The 18,535-nt window shown below is 46.1% G+C and overlaps 1 protein-coding gene across 3 annotated transcripts; it reads right to left on the bottom strand.

Annotated features, from left to right (window-relative positions):
• Positions 1-573: 573 nt before the first annotated feature.
• Positions 574-12,795, bottom strand: nrf1 (nuclear respiratory factor 1). 3 transcript variants are annotated; one of them, XR_005119744.2, is made up of 13 exons: positions 12,637-12,795; positions 10,659-10,779; positions 10,340-10,484; positions 9,752-9,866; positions 9,506-9,632; positions 9,226-9,366; positions 7,265-7,423; positions 6,937-7,146; positions 6,762-6,860; positions 6,381-6,538; positions 3,955-4,076; positions 2,908-3,064; positions 1,621-1,747 (listed from the first exon to the last, which is right to left on the bottom strand). XR_005119744.2 is itself a non-coding variant. In XM_037461930.2 (12 exons), the coding sequence occupies exons 2-12, from the start codon at positions 10,734-10,736 to the stop codon at positions 1,587-1,589; spliced, it is 1,515 nt and encodes a 504-aa protein (XP_037317827.1). In that variant the 5' UTR covers positions 10,737-10,779; positions 12,637-12,795; the 3' UTR covers positions 574-1,586. The 3 variants fall into 3 exon arrangements, 2 of the variants coding, with proteins under 2 accessions (XP_037317827.1, XP_037317826.1); XM_037461930.2 differs by lacking the exon at positions 2,908-3,064 and having other exon boundaries at positions 574-1,747; XM_037461929.2 differs by lacking the exons at positions 2,908-3,064; positions 12,637-12,795 and adding an exon at positions 11,696-11,999 and having other exon boundaries at positions 574-1,747.
• Positions 12,796-18,535: the final 5,740 nt, after the last annotated feature.

Genomic DNA, 18,535 nt, shown 5'->3' with positions numbered 1-18,535 from the left:
GTTTTTAACATCACATTGCAATGACTTGTGGGTAATTCCCTCAGTCAAAGTCAGCATCGCATGCTGACTCGAGGGAAGGGTTTATAAAGGACACTAAATGTCTGCCAGAGAGAGAGAGAGCCCTCAAACACTCAACGATTTGACAATGGGACCAAACCATGTCTTCATGAGGATTGTGGAGAACGGTGTTCCATCAGCCTGAATCCTACTGCTCATCTGCGCCAAGCACACCGCCAAAGACTGTGGAGGACAATACAAACTCAAAAGATGTCAGATCCACCCGTTGAGTGCCACATTTCCAACAAACCTCTCTCTCTTTTAGGTCTGGACGTCTTTGGACCATGAGGAACTTCTGGGAGCCGTTTATTGGCTCTATGAGGCACATAACGTATGATGGAAATTTATCCTTTTGGGCTTAATTCACTTATTTTTTCCTTCACGATCTTTCTTTCATTTTCATTTAATTCTCATACTGTCCGTACGAAATTGTTGCGTGTCATTGGATGCAGCCATCTATTTAAGCAAAGTGACTTGACGAGTGCATAACACTACTGATAACCAAGAGATACTGAATGAATGGTGAACAGTCAGTCGTTTTATTGGACCTTCTTTTTTTAAATAGTGGTGAGAGTTTAACCAACTGTTATGGCTGCATTAAACCAAGGTGATTCTTGGCAATCAGATGTTTTGTATTAGCATCACACATGCTGCAGCCCCCTGTCTGAGAAAAAGAAGTTCTTTTGATATACAAGTTGATGCAGACCAACAAGTCCTCAGTGACATCCAGTTTGTGTGTTTAAAAAATAAACATACCAAAGGGTGCCCCTTTCGATGCACTGTAAATAAATGGATCCAATAGACAAAATAGCTGCTTCGGGATGGCAGCGCAGAAATCCAGCAGTAAAAAACAACAACAAAAAAAACAAACAGCTTGTGGTGTATCCTGAGTCTTCACAAATCATGGCATGTGCGCGGACTACACTAAAACCGCACAAGGGAAATGCGCACGATGCAATAAAAGATGGTGTTTCAACATAGTATTTCATAATCTAACGTGTGAAATGTCTTTGAGCTCGGATGCTGGCATTCTAGGTTGAGGTGGAATACAAGTGACCTTTTTAGAGCAGTGATCAACAATATGGGAATCATAAAAGGAGGGACGTCTGACTATGGCACTGAATTGTAGATGCATCCTAAAAACAAAACAGTGAAGCACACGGACAATGATGATGATGATGATGATAAATCCATAGAAGTGCTGGCTTTCCTCCCGGGCATTTTGGTTCATCTTTGTTTTAAGTAAAGGTTCATTGTATACAAATAAATACTAAATACTCAACATCACAGAGCTAAAAATAGAAGGAAAAAAAAAGAAAAAAGACGCTAATTGGGAGAAAAATGTACCAACAAAAAAACAACATCTTTACATAGTAAACACATTGTTAACTCAATTCCACCCTCCCCTGCGGGTGTACATTTAAAATATATTTGACATTGTACACAGCGCGATGTGCTGGAAACAGTAGGAAAGACAAATCTCCATGGCGGCCGTTCGGTGCCTCCTACTCCTTCCAGGGCCTTAATTGTCACTGTTCAAGAGTCACGACTTCCACCGCCTGGCCGTCGAGCGTGACAGTGTTCTCTAAGCGTGTGGCGACGGGTGCCATGGCAACCTGGACGGGCCGGTTTCCGTGGGCGAGGCTGGTCACTACGGTCTGGTACATGCTGACGGGGATCTGGACCAGACCTGCGGTGGGGGGGGGGGGGGGGGGGGGAAGAAGCAGACGTGCGTTTGGGGGTTTAGACACCAGGCGCCGTGACACCGTACGTGTTAAGTGTTGAATGCAAGGTAGCCCAGTTAATTAAGTGCTGTAGCTAACAAAGTAACCTGTTGAAAGTTCAATAAATCATTACTGGTTACTCAATACGTGTGTTTCCCCGTAGGGATTATTGCTGCAGTCACGTGGGCCTCAGCCCCACCCTGCAAGCTGTCAGTGCCACAGGCGGGCAAGAAGGTCAGACTTAGTGGATGGCGGTGGCTAAAAATGTGAGCTATAACACTCCATTCAAAAGTGTATGTCCATGTATATAATGCATGGGCACAATTATTGATCTCTCAAGTCTCATAAAATGGCTTCAGTCCCATGTGTTAATTGTGGGCCCTCGATCAGCCCACTCGCCAGTGATTTTCTGGAGAGGGAGAACATTTAGCCGATGCAGGTAATTGTGCTGGCGGTGATTATGGAGGAGGGCTTAGGGAAGAGGGCACTGGGCCTGGCACAGTGACGTGCAGTTTTAGCAAAGTTCACTGACTGAAGGGCCTCATTACTTGGACATTAAGGGTCCGATGATGTGTGTGTGTGTGTGTGTGTATTAGTGTGTGACGCCACACAGGCCAATCAGTGTTGTCTGGGCCGGTGCACTTCAAATGGAGCTCTCCACTGTGTAGCACTTGAGTGATTAGCTATGGTCAATACTCAGAAGAAGGACTGCCTTTGAGCTATTGAAGCCAAATGACTCCTCGTGGTTTAGGAAGCACGACGCCAAACAAAGCAATATACTTTGTATATCATTTGCCAGGGGTTTCGGTTATAATACCGTCTCTGATGGAATTAAATGTCCTTTTGACTAAATGGATATCATAAAAAAAAAAAAAAACTTTATTGTTTAGATTGTATGAAATGCCAATTTCGGCACAATTTGAAAACCTTGTTTCCTAAAACATGGTGCCACACGCAAAGCTATAAGGGCGACATTAGGTAAAGCATCTAAAGATCACTGGTGTCAAGAGTAAAAACAAGCAAATGATAGGTACAAATAGGTATGCAGATACACTCGTCTCATTTAGAACTGGGCCTATATTCATGCAACATGTATGTGTGAATGTGTATAGCCAAACGAGGGAACCTGGGGTTGCATGCTGACAGCTGGCCCCCGTGATTAGACCATGGCCTGATAATGGAGAGGATTGGTCCTCCTTAGGAGGGCCCCTGAGGATCCAGTTCATGCCCGTGGAATATTGTGTGTGCGTGTGTGTGTTTATCCCACTGTAGGAAGGTGATGACTAGAAGATAGAAATAACAAAAGGATTGACAGTTGATTAAACGCGTGTCCAACTCAACGTTTTGTCTGGCTTCCTGTTATATTTGCAGGAAAAGGACTCTCAGGTTGTAAGCATTTAAAACTGGGTTATGATGATTCATTTGCATTGATTACAAATGACTTTGATTCACAGATCTGCTAAAAAGAGACGATTTGAACTGCTTTGACATCGGCAATTATTACAAATAAAAGGATGGCTATATATCTAACAACATACACAAATATAAAGATTAATTCTAACGCATCAAAATGTAGTTTTTTGTGGCATAGGCCACTTCCATTTCCAGTTTAATAGCAGCTTGGTGTTAATCACTGACAAGCAGTACCTCAGACAGTCATTACAAAGTAAGCGCGTCGGGAGGTCGGCGAGGGGGCCGTACAGCTAGGGTATCGTTCAAAAAAGAGGGAGCGCTGCTATGAGATACACACGCGGAAAAAAACACGCCATCTGCCACATCAGCCCCGAGTAGATTAGAGTGGACGTGGGAGCTCAGAGCCCGCAGTGCTGCTGCAGGGAAGCTTAAACTTAGTGGGACTAATTAGACCGGGCCAGTGGCTGTGAACTAGTAAGATGCCACGTCAACCATTGATAAAATCACTCTGAGGCCTAGATGAGTTGAAATAAATGTAGATGTTCATAGCTCATCAAGTCAATTATTGTGTATTATACAGGAAGTTGTGAATTAAGAGACTGATTTCAGACTGAACCAGTGTGCGTCATGGGCGCACAATACTTTACCAGCGTCACTTAATAGATCATCGAGAGACAATAACAAATTAGACCGTGTACTGAAGGAGACTCTGTGTTCGTCGTAGTTTAGTTTTTGCTCATCCTTTGGTGAACGCGTGTACCTGTGGCATCTTGAACTCCTGCCAGCGCCCCGACGGCAGCGGCCGTCTCTGCCAGGACAATCTGCCCCCCGCCTTGCAGGGTGGCCTCTGCCAACGTTGCTACAGCATGGGCTGCTGCCTCACTGCAACGCACAAGGACACACACACACACACACATCCATTAGGTACACATAAATAAACCCTTCCTTTTAACACACATGTGATGGACGTACTCTATTAAGCGTTTGGGTAAAATCCTTGGTACAAAGCAGAAACACACACACACACACACACACACACACACACACACACACACACACACACACACACACACACACACACACACACACACACAGACAGTCAGTCAGTCAGCTCACAAAAGGCAAGGGTTATTACAGAGATGTGGGGTGAAGAGGTAGGAGTGTGTGAGCTTTAAGAGGCTTTTCTAGTCTGGACTTATGGAGAATCTGTCACATCTCCCAAAAGGCCAGGTGCTACGGGCCTAACAAAGCAGTTTTATTGACCGGATCCACCCAGTGGAATTACCCGGAGCCTATTAACGCAGCAGCTTCGTTATGAACTAATGGAACTGTTCACAGCTTTGCTGATAATCACATCTCGGATGGAACTTCAGGATAAGAGGGAAGGGGGGGGGGGGGGGGGGGAGCTAGGGGAGTACAGGCGGAGACAGTAATCGGTGATGATGCACTCATACGGTTGGAAGTGGATGACACTGACGCACCTGGAATTCTTTTGTTGAGACAATAGCAGTAATCTGTCAATATTGGTTAAAAAAACATAATTGTTTCGAGGCTCGACTACAGATTGGCATCATCCTTGCTGTTGTTTTGGTATATATCTTTAGTAGTTTTAAACGGTCGCCAATGGGAGGGCTTTACTAATTGTGTTTGCACAGGTTCTGTAAAGTGATGGTATTGTGGAAGTAACTTAAACTTGCAGTGTTTCTCTGACTTGATTTATAACCACAATCAAAGTCTGGCCTCATTGAAAACTTTCAAGCCATCGTCAATAAAGCCTGAAGTTCCTTTATTAAATGCTGGTCCCATCCATAGAGTATACAGCAGGGGGGAGGGGGGGGGGGGGCGTGGTTTATGATCAACAGGTTGTAACCACAGCGTTGGCAGCTGGATGTCTGTCTTTATAGCTTTAACACTTTGACAGCGCATGCTTAGTCCACTAAAAAAAAAAGATGGAGGCTGGCCAACATGCTAAACTCAAGGCTTCAAAATGACAATCCCTAAACCTTAAAAAGGTGACTCTGTCCACTTGTCGTTTACAGTCTCTGCTTTCGCAGTTGACCAAAAGATGTTTTTTTTGTATTCCACACATTAGCAAAGATGGAGGGAGAAGGAACCTGTTTTCTCCCTCTGGAGCTGAGAAGCAGAGACAAAATGTTCCAGAGCCGGAGTAGCTTGGCACATGTACACAGGGGAGGGGGGGAGACTCAGATGGGTGCAGGTAACAAGCCCCAATGGGACATACCCATACACATCGGAAATGATTACCTTGACACCGCTGATGTGAAAAAACAGCAGTAGTGTCACGTTAGCGTTCTCAACAAGTCAGAGTGATTAATCTGGCAAGTTAAAAACCTTTTTAGTGAGAATTTAAAACAATCAGTGACATTATATATGTAGACCCGTGGAGCGGCTACAGCCAACCTCGGCTCTACAGGTTTGAGTTGGAGCGAAAGACGACCAGCTCATCGTATTCATCAGCACGCTCCCGACCCGCCGCACTCCTTCATCTGTAATCCGATCCTGCAGAAACGTGGCCCTCCATGGGACACGACTTAAGATGCGACGGTAAATCCCATCTGAATAGGACTGCGTGTTGCTGATTTCCCTCCAGAAAAGCAAACACGCCGACAACAAACCCCACCCATCTCTTATTAATAGAGTGGTCGCTGATATTGTTGGCAACCTGTCCCTAAAGGTCAGCACACTGTACCCTCAACTCTTTAGTCTTTCAATCCCAGGAACAGCTACATGTATGATTTTAGTTACACTACTAAGCAATTAAGCATTTAACACATGCTTTTTTTTTTAAGTAAACAAAATCATACCAAGCAATTTCGCCATGGAATCTGGATTTCTGCCCCTATAAAACCTACAGGCTAATTAATTAGATGCATGAAATGCAGTTAACCCGGCCTCCAGGGGGACCCGTGTAACCTGCCCAGACAGTTGTGCCCTTTCCATCAGGTAGTCGAGTCTGGATAGTCATTGATTCTTTTTATTGTCACGTCCGCTGGCTTCGCCATCAGTACCAAAGGCCTCAAAAAAACAGTGTGTAAGGCCGAAGGTATCGTCAAATAACCCCCAAATAGCGACTGAGAATACACACAATGATCCTCATTAATGAAATATGTAGATATGCATTGCTTTTTTAATTCTATTACTATTGTACCCCCCCCAAAATCTCACCTGTTAAGCGCCATCGTGACTGTGGCTCCGGGCTGCATTTCGTGACTGGCAGCTACGGCGGCATCTGCCAGGGATGCCACTGCCTGCGTGGCCTCTGAGGCCTGAGTGGTTTGGATCGTCATCTCACCCCCCTGGAGGGTGGCCCAGTTCTGTTCCACCTGCAGAGGGAAAATATAAAATTTCACAGAGAGAGCAAATGAGGATCTGGATTTAGGTAAAGGAGATCGCACGTTATTAGTCCAACGGTTATCTGTCATTGGATCCATCATTTCAACTGTGTCGGCGGAAACAAGGACGCCGTCGATCTGGAGTTCCTCGCCGCAGCCTGTGTGCAGTAAACAAACGTGTGTCGTGGTATGTGTAGTGCACACGAGGTTGTACCTCTCCGTCAGTCACAGTGGTGTAGTTGACCTGAGCCACCGTGACGCCGGGCAGCTCCGAGGCGTCTGCCAGGGTGGCGACCGTGTGTCCCGTGCCGACCTGAGAGGAAAAAGGAGTGGGATTAAAAAAAAAAAAAAAAGTGGATTGGCATATCGCAAAACGAGCTAAAACGTACCTGGATGAGCGAGACCGTTCCGTCGGGGTTGTTGATGGTCTGTACGACGGTTTGTTGGGGCACGAGGTGAGCGATGCTCTGCGCCGTGGTCAGATGGTGATGGGTGGTGGTCGTCGTGATCTGATCTTCGAAAGCGTACAGCAGATCCTCGCGGCCGTGCTGCTTGTAGCAGTTCTTAACGATGGTCCGCAGCGCCTGCGTCCAAGACACCTTTGGAAACAAAAACTCTATTTAATATGGCAAATTATTCCTTTAAGGACTGCCGACACGTACAAAAAAATAAAAAGACGATTTTGCCTCTTAAAAGCGCCGCGGTATTTCCTCTCACCCTCTGCTTCTGCTCCTCTGTGCGGACGTCACTGCGGACGTTGGCCCAGGGGATGTCCTCCGGCCACCACACTGGCTTGCAGCTCTCCTTTCCCCAGCCGGGCTTCCCGCGGCCCGTCGAGTACTTGAGCATCTCGGGGATGAACGCTCGCAGCTGGGCCTGAGGCGAAAGGAGGGAGATGCATGGAGAAAAGAGATGATACGGATGGAAGAAAAAAAAAAAACCTCCAGGAGCGCCCGGTGTGTGTCTCCGTGACGCGCGTAAGCTCACGCGCCCTGGAGCGGGCGGCACGGATCGATTTGGGAACCCGCTGACGGGTGCTGAGGTGGTTGAAGGCCCGCAAATAGAAACGGCTTTAAAAAAAAAAAAAAAAAAAAAAAGAGAGAAAAGGGATCATGTTTATTAACAGGTCGATCGATGGCCGTGGCTCCGGCCTGACGGGTGGAGATGGCCCCCGTGGGAACATAACAGCCGAAAGCCTGCAGCCTCATCGGAAAAAATATCACTTGACTTGCTTGCTTGATTTGCTCACCCTTGGAGAACGAGCGTGCGCTCTCTCCCGCGGGCCCCGGGTGGGGCATAGTGCCCGGTGTCCTCAGTGTCCCGGTAACATGCAAGCATCACCGGGACGTGGGGATTATATTGCACAATGAGGCACTGCAGTGTCTGTCTGCCTGCCTTGACATCACAGGCTACATTTATTTTTGGAAATAAATCCCTGCGTTCTCCCCCCCCAATCTTTATTTTTTAAACTCACAATCACAACCCAAGTTTACTTGGTCGACTCGGATCTTGCTAGAACGTGGACAGTCGCTTTATCGCGCCAGCTTCAGGGGTGGCTGCGGCAGAGGGGCGTCCCCTCAGCCAACACTTGGCATACTGACAGAACCACTTGGGATTAACCCCCTGAAAGATGGGTTTAGTGGCAAGAAGATGCTCGCGTTTCCACCTGTGGCTCGTCCATGTGTGGATGCGTGTGTGCTCGGCCAGATGGCCTAATTACAGTGGCTAGCGAGTTAAGTGGCGTGTTGTGCCGGCACCCCCCCCCCCGCCCCCCATTCTAATCCCTGCGGCACTGGTTCAATCAGCATCAAGGAAGGCGGCTATGTTGCCCGGTCCCTGGTCCTAACAAGGCCAGTGGGTAATCATGGGCTCAGAGTAGACCCAGGATCACCTGCTACATATGCTCCAAATATATATATATATATCCAATACACACACACACACACACACACACACACACACACACACACACACACACACACCTGTAAAGAACACCCAGCTCCGCACCTTTCCACCTGAGTGAGGCAACATGTTACTCGGGATAATCTCATCCTACAACCCCCAGCAGAACAGGCACAAACTAACCCCCGGCCCTCCGAGGACACACCGGGCCCCGGGATTGGCCACCGCTCCCCGAGACGAGGGCCGTCTCCCCGAGGGCCGCCGTAACGCCGGCTGCTCTGACGATGATCCTCAGAATGCGTCAGCAGCCCTGGGGTTGGAGGAGTAAACAAGTCGGGTTCCCTCGGGGGGGGGGGGGAGAAAGAGAGCACTCGAGCTGCCAACGGCGCTAATGTTGCAGCGTAAGATCCGCCAGGATCAGTGATATGCGCACGTCACTGATCACCCATGCCACAACAAGTCCTGCGAAGAGAGGACAGCGGGCCTGTTTACAGATGCCGACGCCCCCTATGAACCGAGCACACTGGATAACAACGTCGGAGGCCCGATTAAACCAGGAAGAACGTTTTTGAAACAATTACTGGTTAAATACGCATGAATCCAATGGACATTGCGTGACAATGAGCTGGTTAAATCTTGATTTACATGAAACTCCCAGCAGATATAAAACACAAGCTGTGCCGCTGATTTGTGGCCAACTGGCGCCCTCTGCTGGGGACGGTGCGTTACGGACCGTTTAATGGACCGGATTAAGCAGACGGAGGATCGAGCCTGACCTGGGTCATCTTGTCCACAGAGACAGGTATGCCGTCAATGGTGAGGGGCGGCAACTCTGAGGCCAGGTCTCCACCGGCGGGGGCGTGCTCCGCCAGAGCGTTCTCCAGGTCCTCCAACATCATGCCCTTGTACTTCCTCACCTGGAGGACGGCAGAGGCACGGCGTTAGTTCAGTGCTGCGGGCTGTGGGACTCACTTTGGGAGGATCATTTAACATTGGAGTCACCTATCGAGTGGAACCGAAAGAAGTGCTTTCGGAAAGGCTGACTGTTCCACTCACCACATTCTCCAGAGGAGCAGCCCCGAACACCTTGAACACGGGGTTGGGTTTGGAGGGAGAGATGCACAGCACTATGGCCTGTTGGCCCACTCGGGTGGTGTACTCATCCAGGGTGGCTCGCAGTTTCCTGTAAGCACGCGCCGCCATTTATCCCTTATTTCGACACAAACGCTGTCTGCGGGTGCTCTAAATGACCTTTTTAACTGTCACGGTAAAAATGTTGACCTTCTGGTGTCTTAAGCTCACCTCAGCAGACGAGTCTGCTGCCTCTTGCGGATGGAGGGGTTGGATTCAAAGATATGAGGCCTCTTCCTTTTCTTACCTGTTGCCACGGCAGCAGCAGCTGCCATGCCGACTGGCCCTGAGAGAGGAAGAGCGTGTTTGATTGTTAGTAAATACAGAGCCTCGTAATGAAAATGAAGGATATTCTCTAAATTGTCTTTGAATCCTGTTTTTGAGAGCTTTCAATAATATTTATGATTTGCACAAATCTTCTTTGTGGGTTTTGATCATTTTATTTCTTCTCTTTCAAAGAAAAAGTGAAGGCGAAAATAAATAAAGACAAAAGTCAGAAGCATGATGGGACGGAAGACATCGGAGTGGAGCTGTCTCTACTAAATAGTCCACTGGCACGACCTGCTGTTCAGTCAAAAGCATTACACTGAACTCAGATGGCTGTGGATGTTTTAGTGGATTAGCAGAATCTAGAGATGGAAGATACAATTGTCTGCCACACTGGTGGGTTTATTTTTAAAATGAATAATTCCTACTCCGCACCAGGACCGGATCCCCAAAATGCTTGGCTTCACACTACTGTGCCGAGTCCGGGCGTACCTGCGGCCGCCAGGTGAGCGGTGATCTCATCCGTGCCGGCAGAGTTGAGGATGTCCGTGTCGTCATAAGGGTCGTCATCTGGCGAAGACGTTGAGTCTTCCTCGGCACTCATCATGGAAGCTTCGGTATAGGTGGCCACGTGTACCTATATACACAGTAATGATCCAAGTAGAATAGTTTTTAAATCGCTCTGCTCCAGTGTACCAATCTTAGTAGCTGGAGATCTTCAGCTATCTTGTTAATATGGAGTTATGGAGCGTGTCTGTCTCTTCATCATTCCTAAATTGCTCCGGTTTAATGATTCTGCTTATAAGTGCACCTGATGAACTTGCTGGCTGACGGCGCTGGCCTCTATGGTGGTCATGTGTTCTGTCTGGTGAATGACGTGTTCATCCATGATTAGCCACCTGGTTTGCACAGCTGGATCCACGGTAGAAAGACTGAGGAAGGCAAAGGGATACAAAGAGATGCAAGGTGAGATAAAAAGAAAAGAAAAAGTAACCGCTGTCTAGAATAGAGTTAATCCTGTGGTTGATGACACAGAACTCGCACGGGGAGTCATTCTTGCAGATGTCTTTATCATCGCATACACTTTGCGTCATGGGTGACACGTCTTCGGTATCGCGTGCCGCTTTTGGGATAGTGTCTGTAATGTACCAGACTGAGCTCATGGTCCCGATTTTTAAAAACGGTGCGGGGACCGGGTAGTACGCACCGATTATCTGGGTATCACAGTGCTTGGCCGCACCGGGGGAGCTGATAGGTGCATTAGAAATGATTTTAAAAGTCTTTAAAACCTACCACTATCTGTATTGGAAAATGTGGTTATGATTATATGATTCAACACATAATTAGAAAGAAATTTAAATGAATCTGGAATTGTATTTCTGTCACCACGTCGTGCACACAACTCATGGAGTTAAGGCCATTTAACTTAACAGAATTTGTAAACAAATTGCTTAGCAGTGGCATTCATAAATATTAAATACATGTGTTAATGTTTCATGTCTTAAATAATAAGATACATGAAATTGGTTTAAAAAACACCATTCAACACATATTAGACATATATAAATAAGTTTGTCACATTGAAATGGGAATTTCGTTGCGTTAGTAATAGGCCAGTCTAAATGCAGTAAGTTTGTCTCTTCCATTCCTTGGTGAGTTAAGTGTGGTGTTATTGTCTGACCGAGGCTGCCAGTTGAACTAATACAATCAGCTTTTATGTTTATGTGTTGAATGCTATTTGCATGGCGTGATGCATTGAAAACATACTATTTAGTGTATAATTATAAGAAATGAGATATGCTTTTGTCCACACAGGGTTCTAGTAACACGTGGTCAATGTAGACGTACATTATGGGGCCAGATGTGTTGGGGTAACTTGTTCAACTGATCCATGGTGGGCAGCGCACATGTGGATCATTCATTTCAAACAGATCCTCTCCAGTACGCGATGGACAATGTTGATGTTATCCACCAATGCAAAACTATTAAGTATGAGGGGTCAAATAGTGTCGCCAACAGCAACCGGACTTGTTTACATGCAATATCCCCTGTAACAACTGCACCGAATGTGCTGACTGTGGTCAATGGGACGACGCGGGACTCGACAATAACATTGTCGTTTAATCAAATCCACGGCGTTCAAAACACGCCAGTTCCCCGTCGCCCAGCACGTGCATATTTATATACCCATGTATATTTATTATACACGCAACACTGTTGCTCGTGCAGCGCCGTAATGTTAGCAGACGCGCTGGTTGGGCTGACTAGCAAACAGAGCTAAGCTAGCACCGGCCAGCGTTCGGCTAATGCGCTAGCTAGCTAACCGTCCGGCGGCGGAGCCTCGGTCGTCTGAATGGACACTGGCTACGGTCGCGAGCGGCCACGGCTTCCCGGTGTTCGGACGTCGCGCAATCGCGAATTCGGTGCGCGGCGAGGGGGCCCACGGCCGGACCCCCACACCACCCCCACCACCCCGGGCGGCAACACGGCAGCTAGCGCGAAACCCGCGCAATACGAAACAAAAACAGAGCGGCCGCGACAGGCCCGGGCGGCCTGCACTTCATCCGCAGCTATTCTACTCTTCGCGAGCTTGTTTGCGATACGCGCCTAGAACACGATTCCGCGCGACAGCGAGAGGGGGGGAAAGAGCCACAAATGTATCAAAAATCGCGTTCGCCGTCAACATCACAACAATCGTCATCTTTCAACCCCCCCACAACGCTGCCGGGTTCGATGATGCGGCTGCGCCGGGGCTGAAATAGATGGAGATTGCGCGGTAGGGCACTAACCTCAGAGCGGCTGCGCTGCTTCGGGCCTGCGCCGTGCAGTGGGGATGGAACAGAGCTCTAATGGAGGACGGAAGGGGGAGCGCAGCAGCAAACACAGCGAGCGGACCGCACACAACGCTGAGCGGTGCTAGTGATGCATTCAGGTGCTCGTACCGAGCTTCTCTCCCGTGCGGTCACGATGCATGCATGCATGCACGCACGCACACACACACATACAATTGTGCGTGAATTTTGAAGACCCCTTTTTGTCAAAAGACTGCAGTTAAAACATGATGCGCATCGGTTGTTTATTGTTTTCGCCATACCAGGAAGACACATTGTGCCGATTGTTGTACAAGTTGATTAGACTGAATATTCAGTAAACATGAATTAGAATTATGAATGGTGTTTTAATTACACAAATATTATACCCACACTGAAGTTGCACATATCAAGAAAGGAAAAACAATGGTCTTGAAAGTATACGCAGTTGCTTTCAAGACAATGTAATATTCACGTAATATTCATTGAGTAAAGGTAAAAAATGAAATTAAAACACAACAATGGAAATATAAACCCCAAACTATTAACCTATTTTTGTATATTAGCCTTCATTTAATGCACAATAACGTTTTTACATGGATTGACACATTAAAGGGGCTATCATACGCTTCCCGCTCCTATCAGAGTGATTGATCCTTTGTATTGAATCAAATTAATCATTAATACAAAATTAATTGTGATGTTATATTTCCGATTGTTATTGAACGCCACATGATATCTTTGAAACCACGCCCCTTTCCAATGACACACTGAACTCAACTGAGGCATGTCCCAGATCTCCATTGCTGTCCACTCACCTACTCATTTGGCTACAATCACAAAACAAAAACAGTTACGTTAAGGTGTCTTATGTTTAATAGGACCGTTCCACTGACAAGGCATGTTATACTCTGGTGTATAACTTGTTAATCTTATTACTATATTAAAAGTATTTAATACAATTGTAAACTTAAAAAAACCCTACCATTATGCAGATTGTAATATTAGGTATTTGTTTAACCGGTGAAACTTATTGAAAGCTCCAGTTTGTGCTGCTTTATATATATATATATATAATGTGATGCGTTTGCATTATTTTTGTCCAAACTATGTATATAAATATATGTATATATATATATATATATATTATATATATGTCAGTAAAACGCATTGCATTCAACAGAAGCACAACACTTCAGCCTCCAAATGAATCTTAAAGTTGAATCACATCTCTCAAACAGTTGAAACAAGAATGGCACACTAGGATTTATTGCAGGACTGTTATATGAGACTCAATTAGTTTCAGCTGCCTGCACCTAATAAACTCACTCAGTGTCAATGATATTTAGCTCCATCGAACAAAAACCCACAGGAAAGTATTTCAAATTGGCCTAATTTTATGTTCTCTGACCGCTTTGCTCCCTGGATAGCCAATAGGTTTCTACATGTGTTGTTGAAAGTCCCTCAAACTCATTGACTATTAACTGCAATGCCCTACTGCACAATAGCATGTAAGGGGTTTCAGCATTGATGAAGGACTGAACTTATACCTGCCACGGGTCTCTAATGGTTGCAAAACTGCCTTAGTGCCCTGACGACATAAACCTTACTCGCTTTGTACTTTGAACAGAACACTGAGGCCCGAAGGCGACGGATCCGTGGGAGAGCGACACCGAAAGGGATAAAAAAAAGATAAGATTCCGACCATTTCCTATCTGTCCTTTTGTGTCGTATTCCTGCCAAACGTCACACTTCTTTTTCTCTGCTCCAATGACACCTCACACACCTGCATCCGCAACCGGAGTCCCGTCTCAAGGGGGCGGCATTGCATTACGAATCCCACTCTGAGCTGAGGCCTCTCCCTTAACTCTGTAACGCGAGATGGCAGCGAGGCGCCATGGACGCCGCGGCTCTCCGCAGGTGCCCCGGCAGGCGTTCAAGATGATGGATGTTTTACATTAGCGTGCGGTGACAGCAGTTTATGTTCGGGCATCACTAAATGTCAGCCAGTATCGGAAAATAAAACTCGGGAGAGATGCGGAGTGTTACTTCGCATTCACGGCGTCCGTGCCGTGTAACTGACCTTCACGCCACGTTGTTGTTTCTCTGCTGTTTTTGTCAGGCAGGTGATGGCGTGACGTAGGTGGAGTGAAAAGGTGCTAATGAAGCAATGTCCTATTATTTGGTCCTGTTCTGCTTTCTCCACCGTGGGCTGTGGTTGGGTACAGATAAGGCCCACAGCCTGCGGATCTGGAATCAATAATGGATGTTACTGGTGAGGCGGAAGTGGGGATAATTGGAGTTAATTGTGTGGACCGTCGCAAGACTGTGGGCGAGGACGAGAGTAGTGGTGGACCAAGGGAAGACGAATGATGTGGACGGGGAAACGGGGAAAGGATTCCCTAGCCTGACTACACCTAATGCACGGTGAATAACATGTCCACGGTTCCTCTCTGGAGGTTCAGCTGCAGCTAGACATTGTTTTAGGTAGAAATTCAACTTGTTTTCAAAGCTTGAGCCATATATTTTTCTATTTGTTCCTTTATTTCTCTCTCTCTTCCTGTCCTAAACGTGTAATACGGAGTATACCAGATTGGATGGTAAAGGTGAGCATGTTGTGAGTGCAGTTTACAGATGTTTCGTTACCTCTGTTTCTTTTTACGTGAAGTTTGGAGTGGCTGGACTCATTCGTCCAATACAACTCAAATGTTCTCTTATGTCCTTCATCCACCTTTAAATAGTTGTCTGCGGGGTAGAACATATAGTGGCTGTTGTGTCTTAGCGTGTGGTTTGAAGCAGCTGTTGGATACCAGTCTTGCTTAAGGGCGCCTCAACAGTGGCAGCTATGTGAGGGAGCATGTGGTTTAATGCTTTAAAGTCTTTGTCCAAATTGTTTCAGCCAGACAAGGTAGAAACAGGCAAATGTTTGAATCAATAGCCACTCTGGAGATCGGCATAAAATCAAAGGATAGTAGCATTTAACAGCAACTGGCATGTTCCTTTTGGGTATGGGTACCTGTCTCGGATCAACTCTACTGTTATGTCTGGTGTACAGCGTTATGTATTCTGCATGAACAGCAGGGGGCACTGCAGTACCATGCATTGAACCAAACCCCAAGTGCTGGAGAAACTTCATAGCTGCTCTGCACAGTCATGCCCACTGAATGCCATGACCCAGTCACTCATATTTCACTCTTTCTCACACATCTTTCTCAAATTTGACCCAACTAAAGGGCTGAGGGCTACTCGGGAACATTTTACGTATGTATGCTAGACAACTAATCAATACTGGGTTTTTATTGCTCACACCAAAGTTTGGGAAAAAAAAATATCAGTCAAATAACAGCTTACTACAAACGTTCTTGATAGCCCTGAAAAAAATACTTTATAGTCATAAAAGCCACCTCAAGCAGGCTACTACTCTCCTTTAACTGTTTATGTGATTTATTGTCATTTTATTGTTTCTTGTTCTTCTGAGTTTGTATCCTTATGGTTGAAATGCACTTATTGTAAGTCGCTTTGGATAAAAGCGTCAGCTAAATGACATGTAATGTAACTTTATAGTACGGGCCTGTACTGATAATATTAGCCATTTTGCACTCTTCTTTTTAGTTGTCTTTCCTCTTTAACAATTGTCACATAGCCTACAAACAATAAACGTTTCACTGGGACTGGGACACATGGGAGCAGTGGTTGCATTGACAAACAAAATGTGAGAAATTTTGATCGGGTAGGTGTGATCGCATTAATACGACATCGATCACCTGCCAGCCAAGTGTTTCCAGGAGATCACACAACTTCACAGCACTGCTGCCGTTGGCCGTTGGAGCATCGCCTGTCGATCCCACTCTCGGGGGGGGGGATTTGGTGAAGGATGATGTTAGCGACGAATGCTTTCTGAAATTTAACCGGATCTTAGATTGAACGTTGTGTAACTTTACGCTGGATGGGGATGTGAACAGAGGGAGAACAACAGCCTGTTGTCGATGGGAAAACGGAGGCGTAGCGAGTAAAAGGCTTGAAGAATGGGTTGAAACGGCTATCAGTGAGCTGTCTCTCTATCAAGTGTCTGTCTCCTTCCCGTCTTCACGATGAGCTCCCATACGTAATGGGAAATGCACTGCAGGTAATGAACCTGTTTATAGACTCATTATTGCAAAATTCAGCAGTGGCACAATGTTTTGTGGAATAGAAGACGAGGAAGTGCACAGAGGACAATTGAGAATTCTGCAGGGTAAAATATTATTGTCATGAATCTGCATACTTTGATGGGAAAATATATTTTGCAGGTGCACTTTGATGTCTCTTCACACGCACTGATTGTTGTGACCAAGATAATTGGGCCCCTGTCGGCTTGCGTTGCGCCGTGAATGCTTGTTTAACACCTGCCAAACTCGGGAGAATAGCCTCGTAAAGCCAGGCTGCCGAATATCTTGCAAGCTCAGTTTTCTTTACTGCTAAATTTAATACCGGGACCTGAGCAGAGTTTGTGAGCTAGTGTGTTGCTAGGGCCACGGCTACTAAGAAGCCTTGTGAAAGTACCTACTAGCTTTTCAGAATCCAACCGCAAGGACTTAAACTTTTATATCTTCTCACATATTATTTCTATCTCGGCTCTTTAATTTCTGCTCTGCTGAGTTTAACTGTATGCTTGTGACGTGGTCAGAATATGGTGCTTTATAATAACACTAATTGTTCTGGTGGTCGAGTCCTGTCCAGGCAGAAGCTCTTGTGTTTAGCCGAGGGAAAAGGGAGGGCTGGAAAATGCTGCTTCTAACCAAAAACCGGTTTACTTTGGTGTCTTGATCCACATTGCAGGTGGTTATTGTCTCTCGCTCTACTTGTGGTGCCTGGCACTGCATCTGCATAATCACAAGAGTCTCCTGAGCTTCCGCAGTGCGCTTCCAACCCAGCCAATGATATTTTCACGCGCTGCAGGAGTCTGGTAAGCCTTGTTGAAATTCCATTTGTGCAATAAATACCCAGCATGAAATTCTATTAGTTACAAACTGTGCACTAACACCGTGACCTTAATTCTCGTCGAGCTGTAACATAAAACATGGTAATGGATTCACCTGTTTTAACACATGGTTAACTGGTTGGTAGAAGTGCATATTTTGATACCAATGAGTCTGACTCTGTCATACTTAATTGCTAAACGTTTTCTTTTTTCATTTAGTGAGCCTTCATTCAGTACTCCCCTTGGGACAGCTGTTCTCATGCTTGTGGGTAGAACCAAGCCTCACTATCCGCAATCATATAAGCGGCCCTCTGTAGAGACGGGTTGTCTGGTGTCTTGCATGTCATTTGCAACGAAGCCCTTTTTTCCACACTTACCCGACAAGTCCAATTTTTCGCCAGCAAGAATCAATAGATTGATACCACCACAAAGGAATTTATAAAAAGAAATCTAACAATTAATGCAGCACGCAGAAAAATATCTACAGTTTGGATTTATTGAAATGGTAATAATTGGAGTATTATTTTGTGTTATCTAAAAATATAGTTGCAGAGCTATCTGGGTGCCTGACGTAGTAGTCTGACACACACACACACACACACACACACACACACACACACACACACACACACACACACACACACACACACACACACAGGTCACAGAATGTGGTGCTTTTTAAACTTGGCTGACTTTGAATGCAACCATCAGCCGATTTTTAAGGAGAGACACTTGGGAAAGTCTTGGTTCAAAGAGTTCTCTTTTATAGTTGATGCAAACATGGGACCCTGCCGAGCAATCCACACCTCTGAATTCACTGTGCCCTTTAATGTTATGCAAACTTTGACCGGTCTTCCTCCAGGACCCTTCTTTGGGGTCGTGGGCTCGGGTTAAGGCCATTAAACCTGGCTTAATAAG

This window comes from Pungitius pungitius, chromosome 2 (genome assembly GCF_949316345.1).
Source record: "Pungitius pungitius chromosome 2, fPunPun2.1, whole genome shotgun sequence".
Taxonomy (NCBI): domain Eukaryota; kingdom Metazoa; phylum Chordata; class Actinopteri; order Perciformes; family Gasterosteidae; genus Pungitius; species Pungitius pungitius.
The sequence above is the reverse complement of the archived record's forward strand: the minus strand, read 5'-3'. Positions and strand labels throughout refer to the sequence as shown.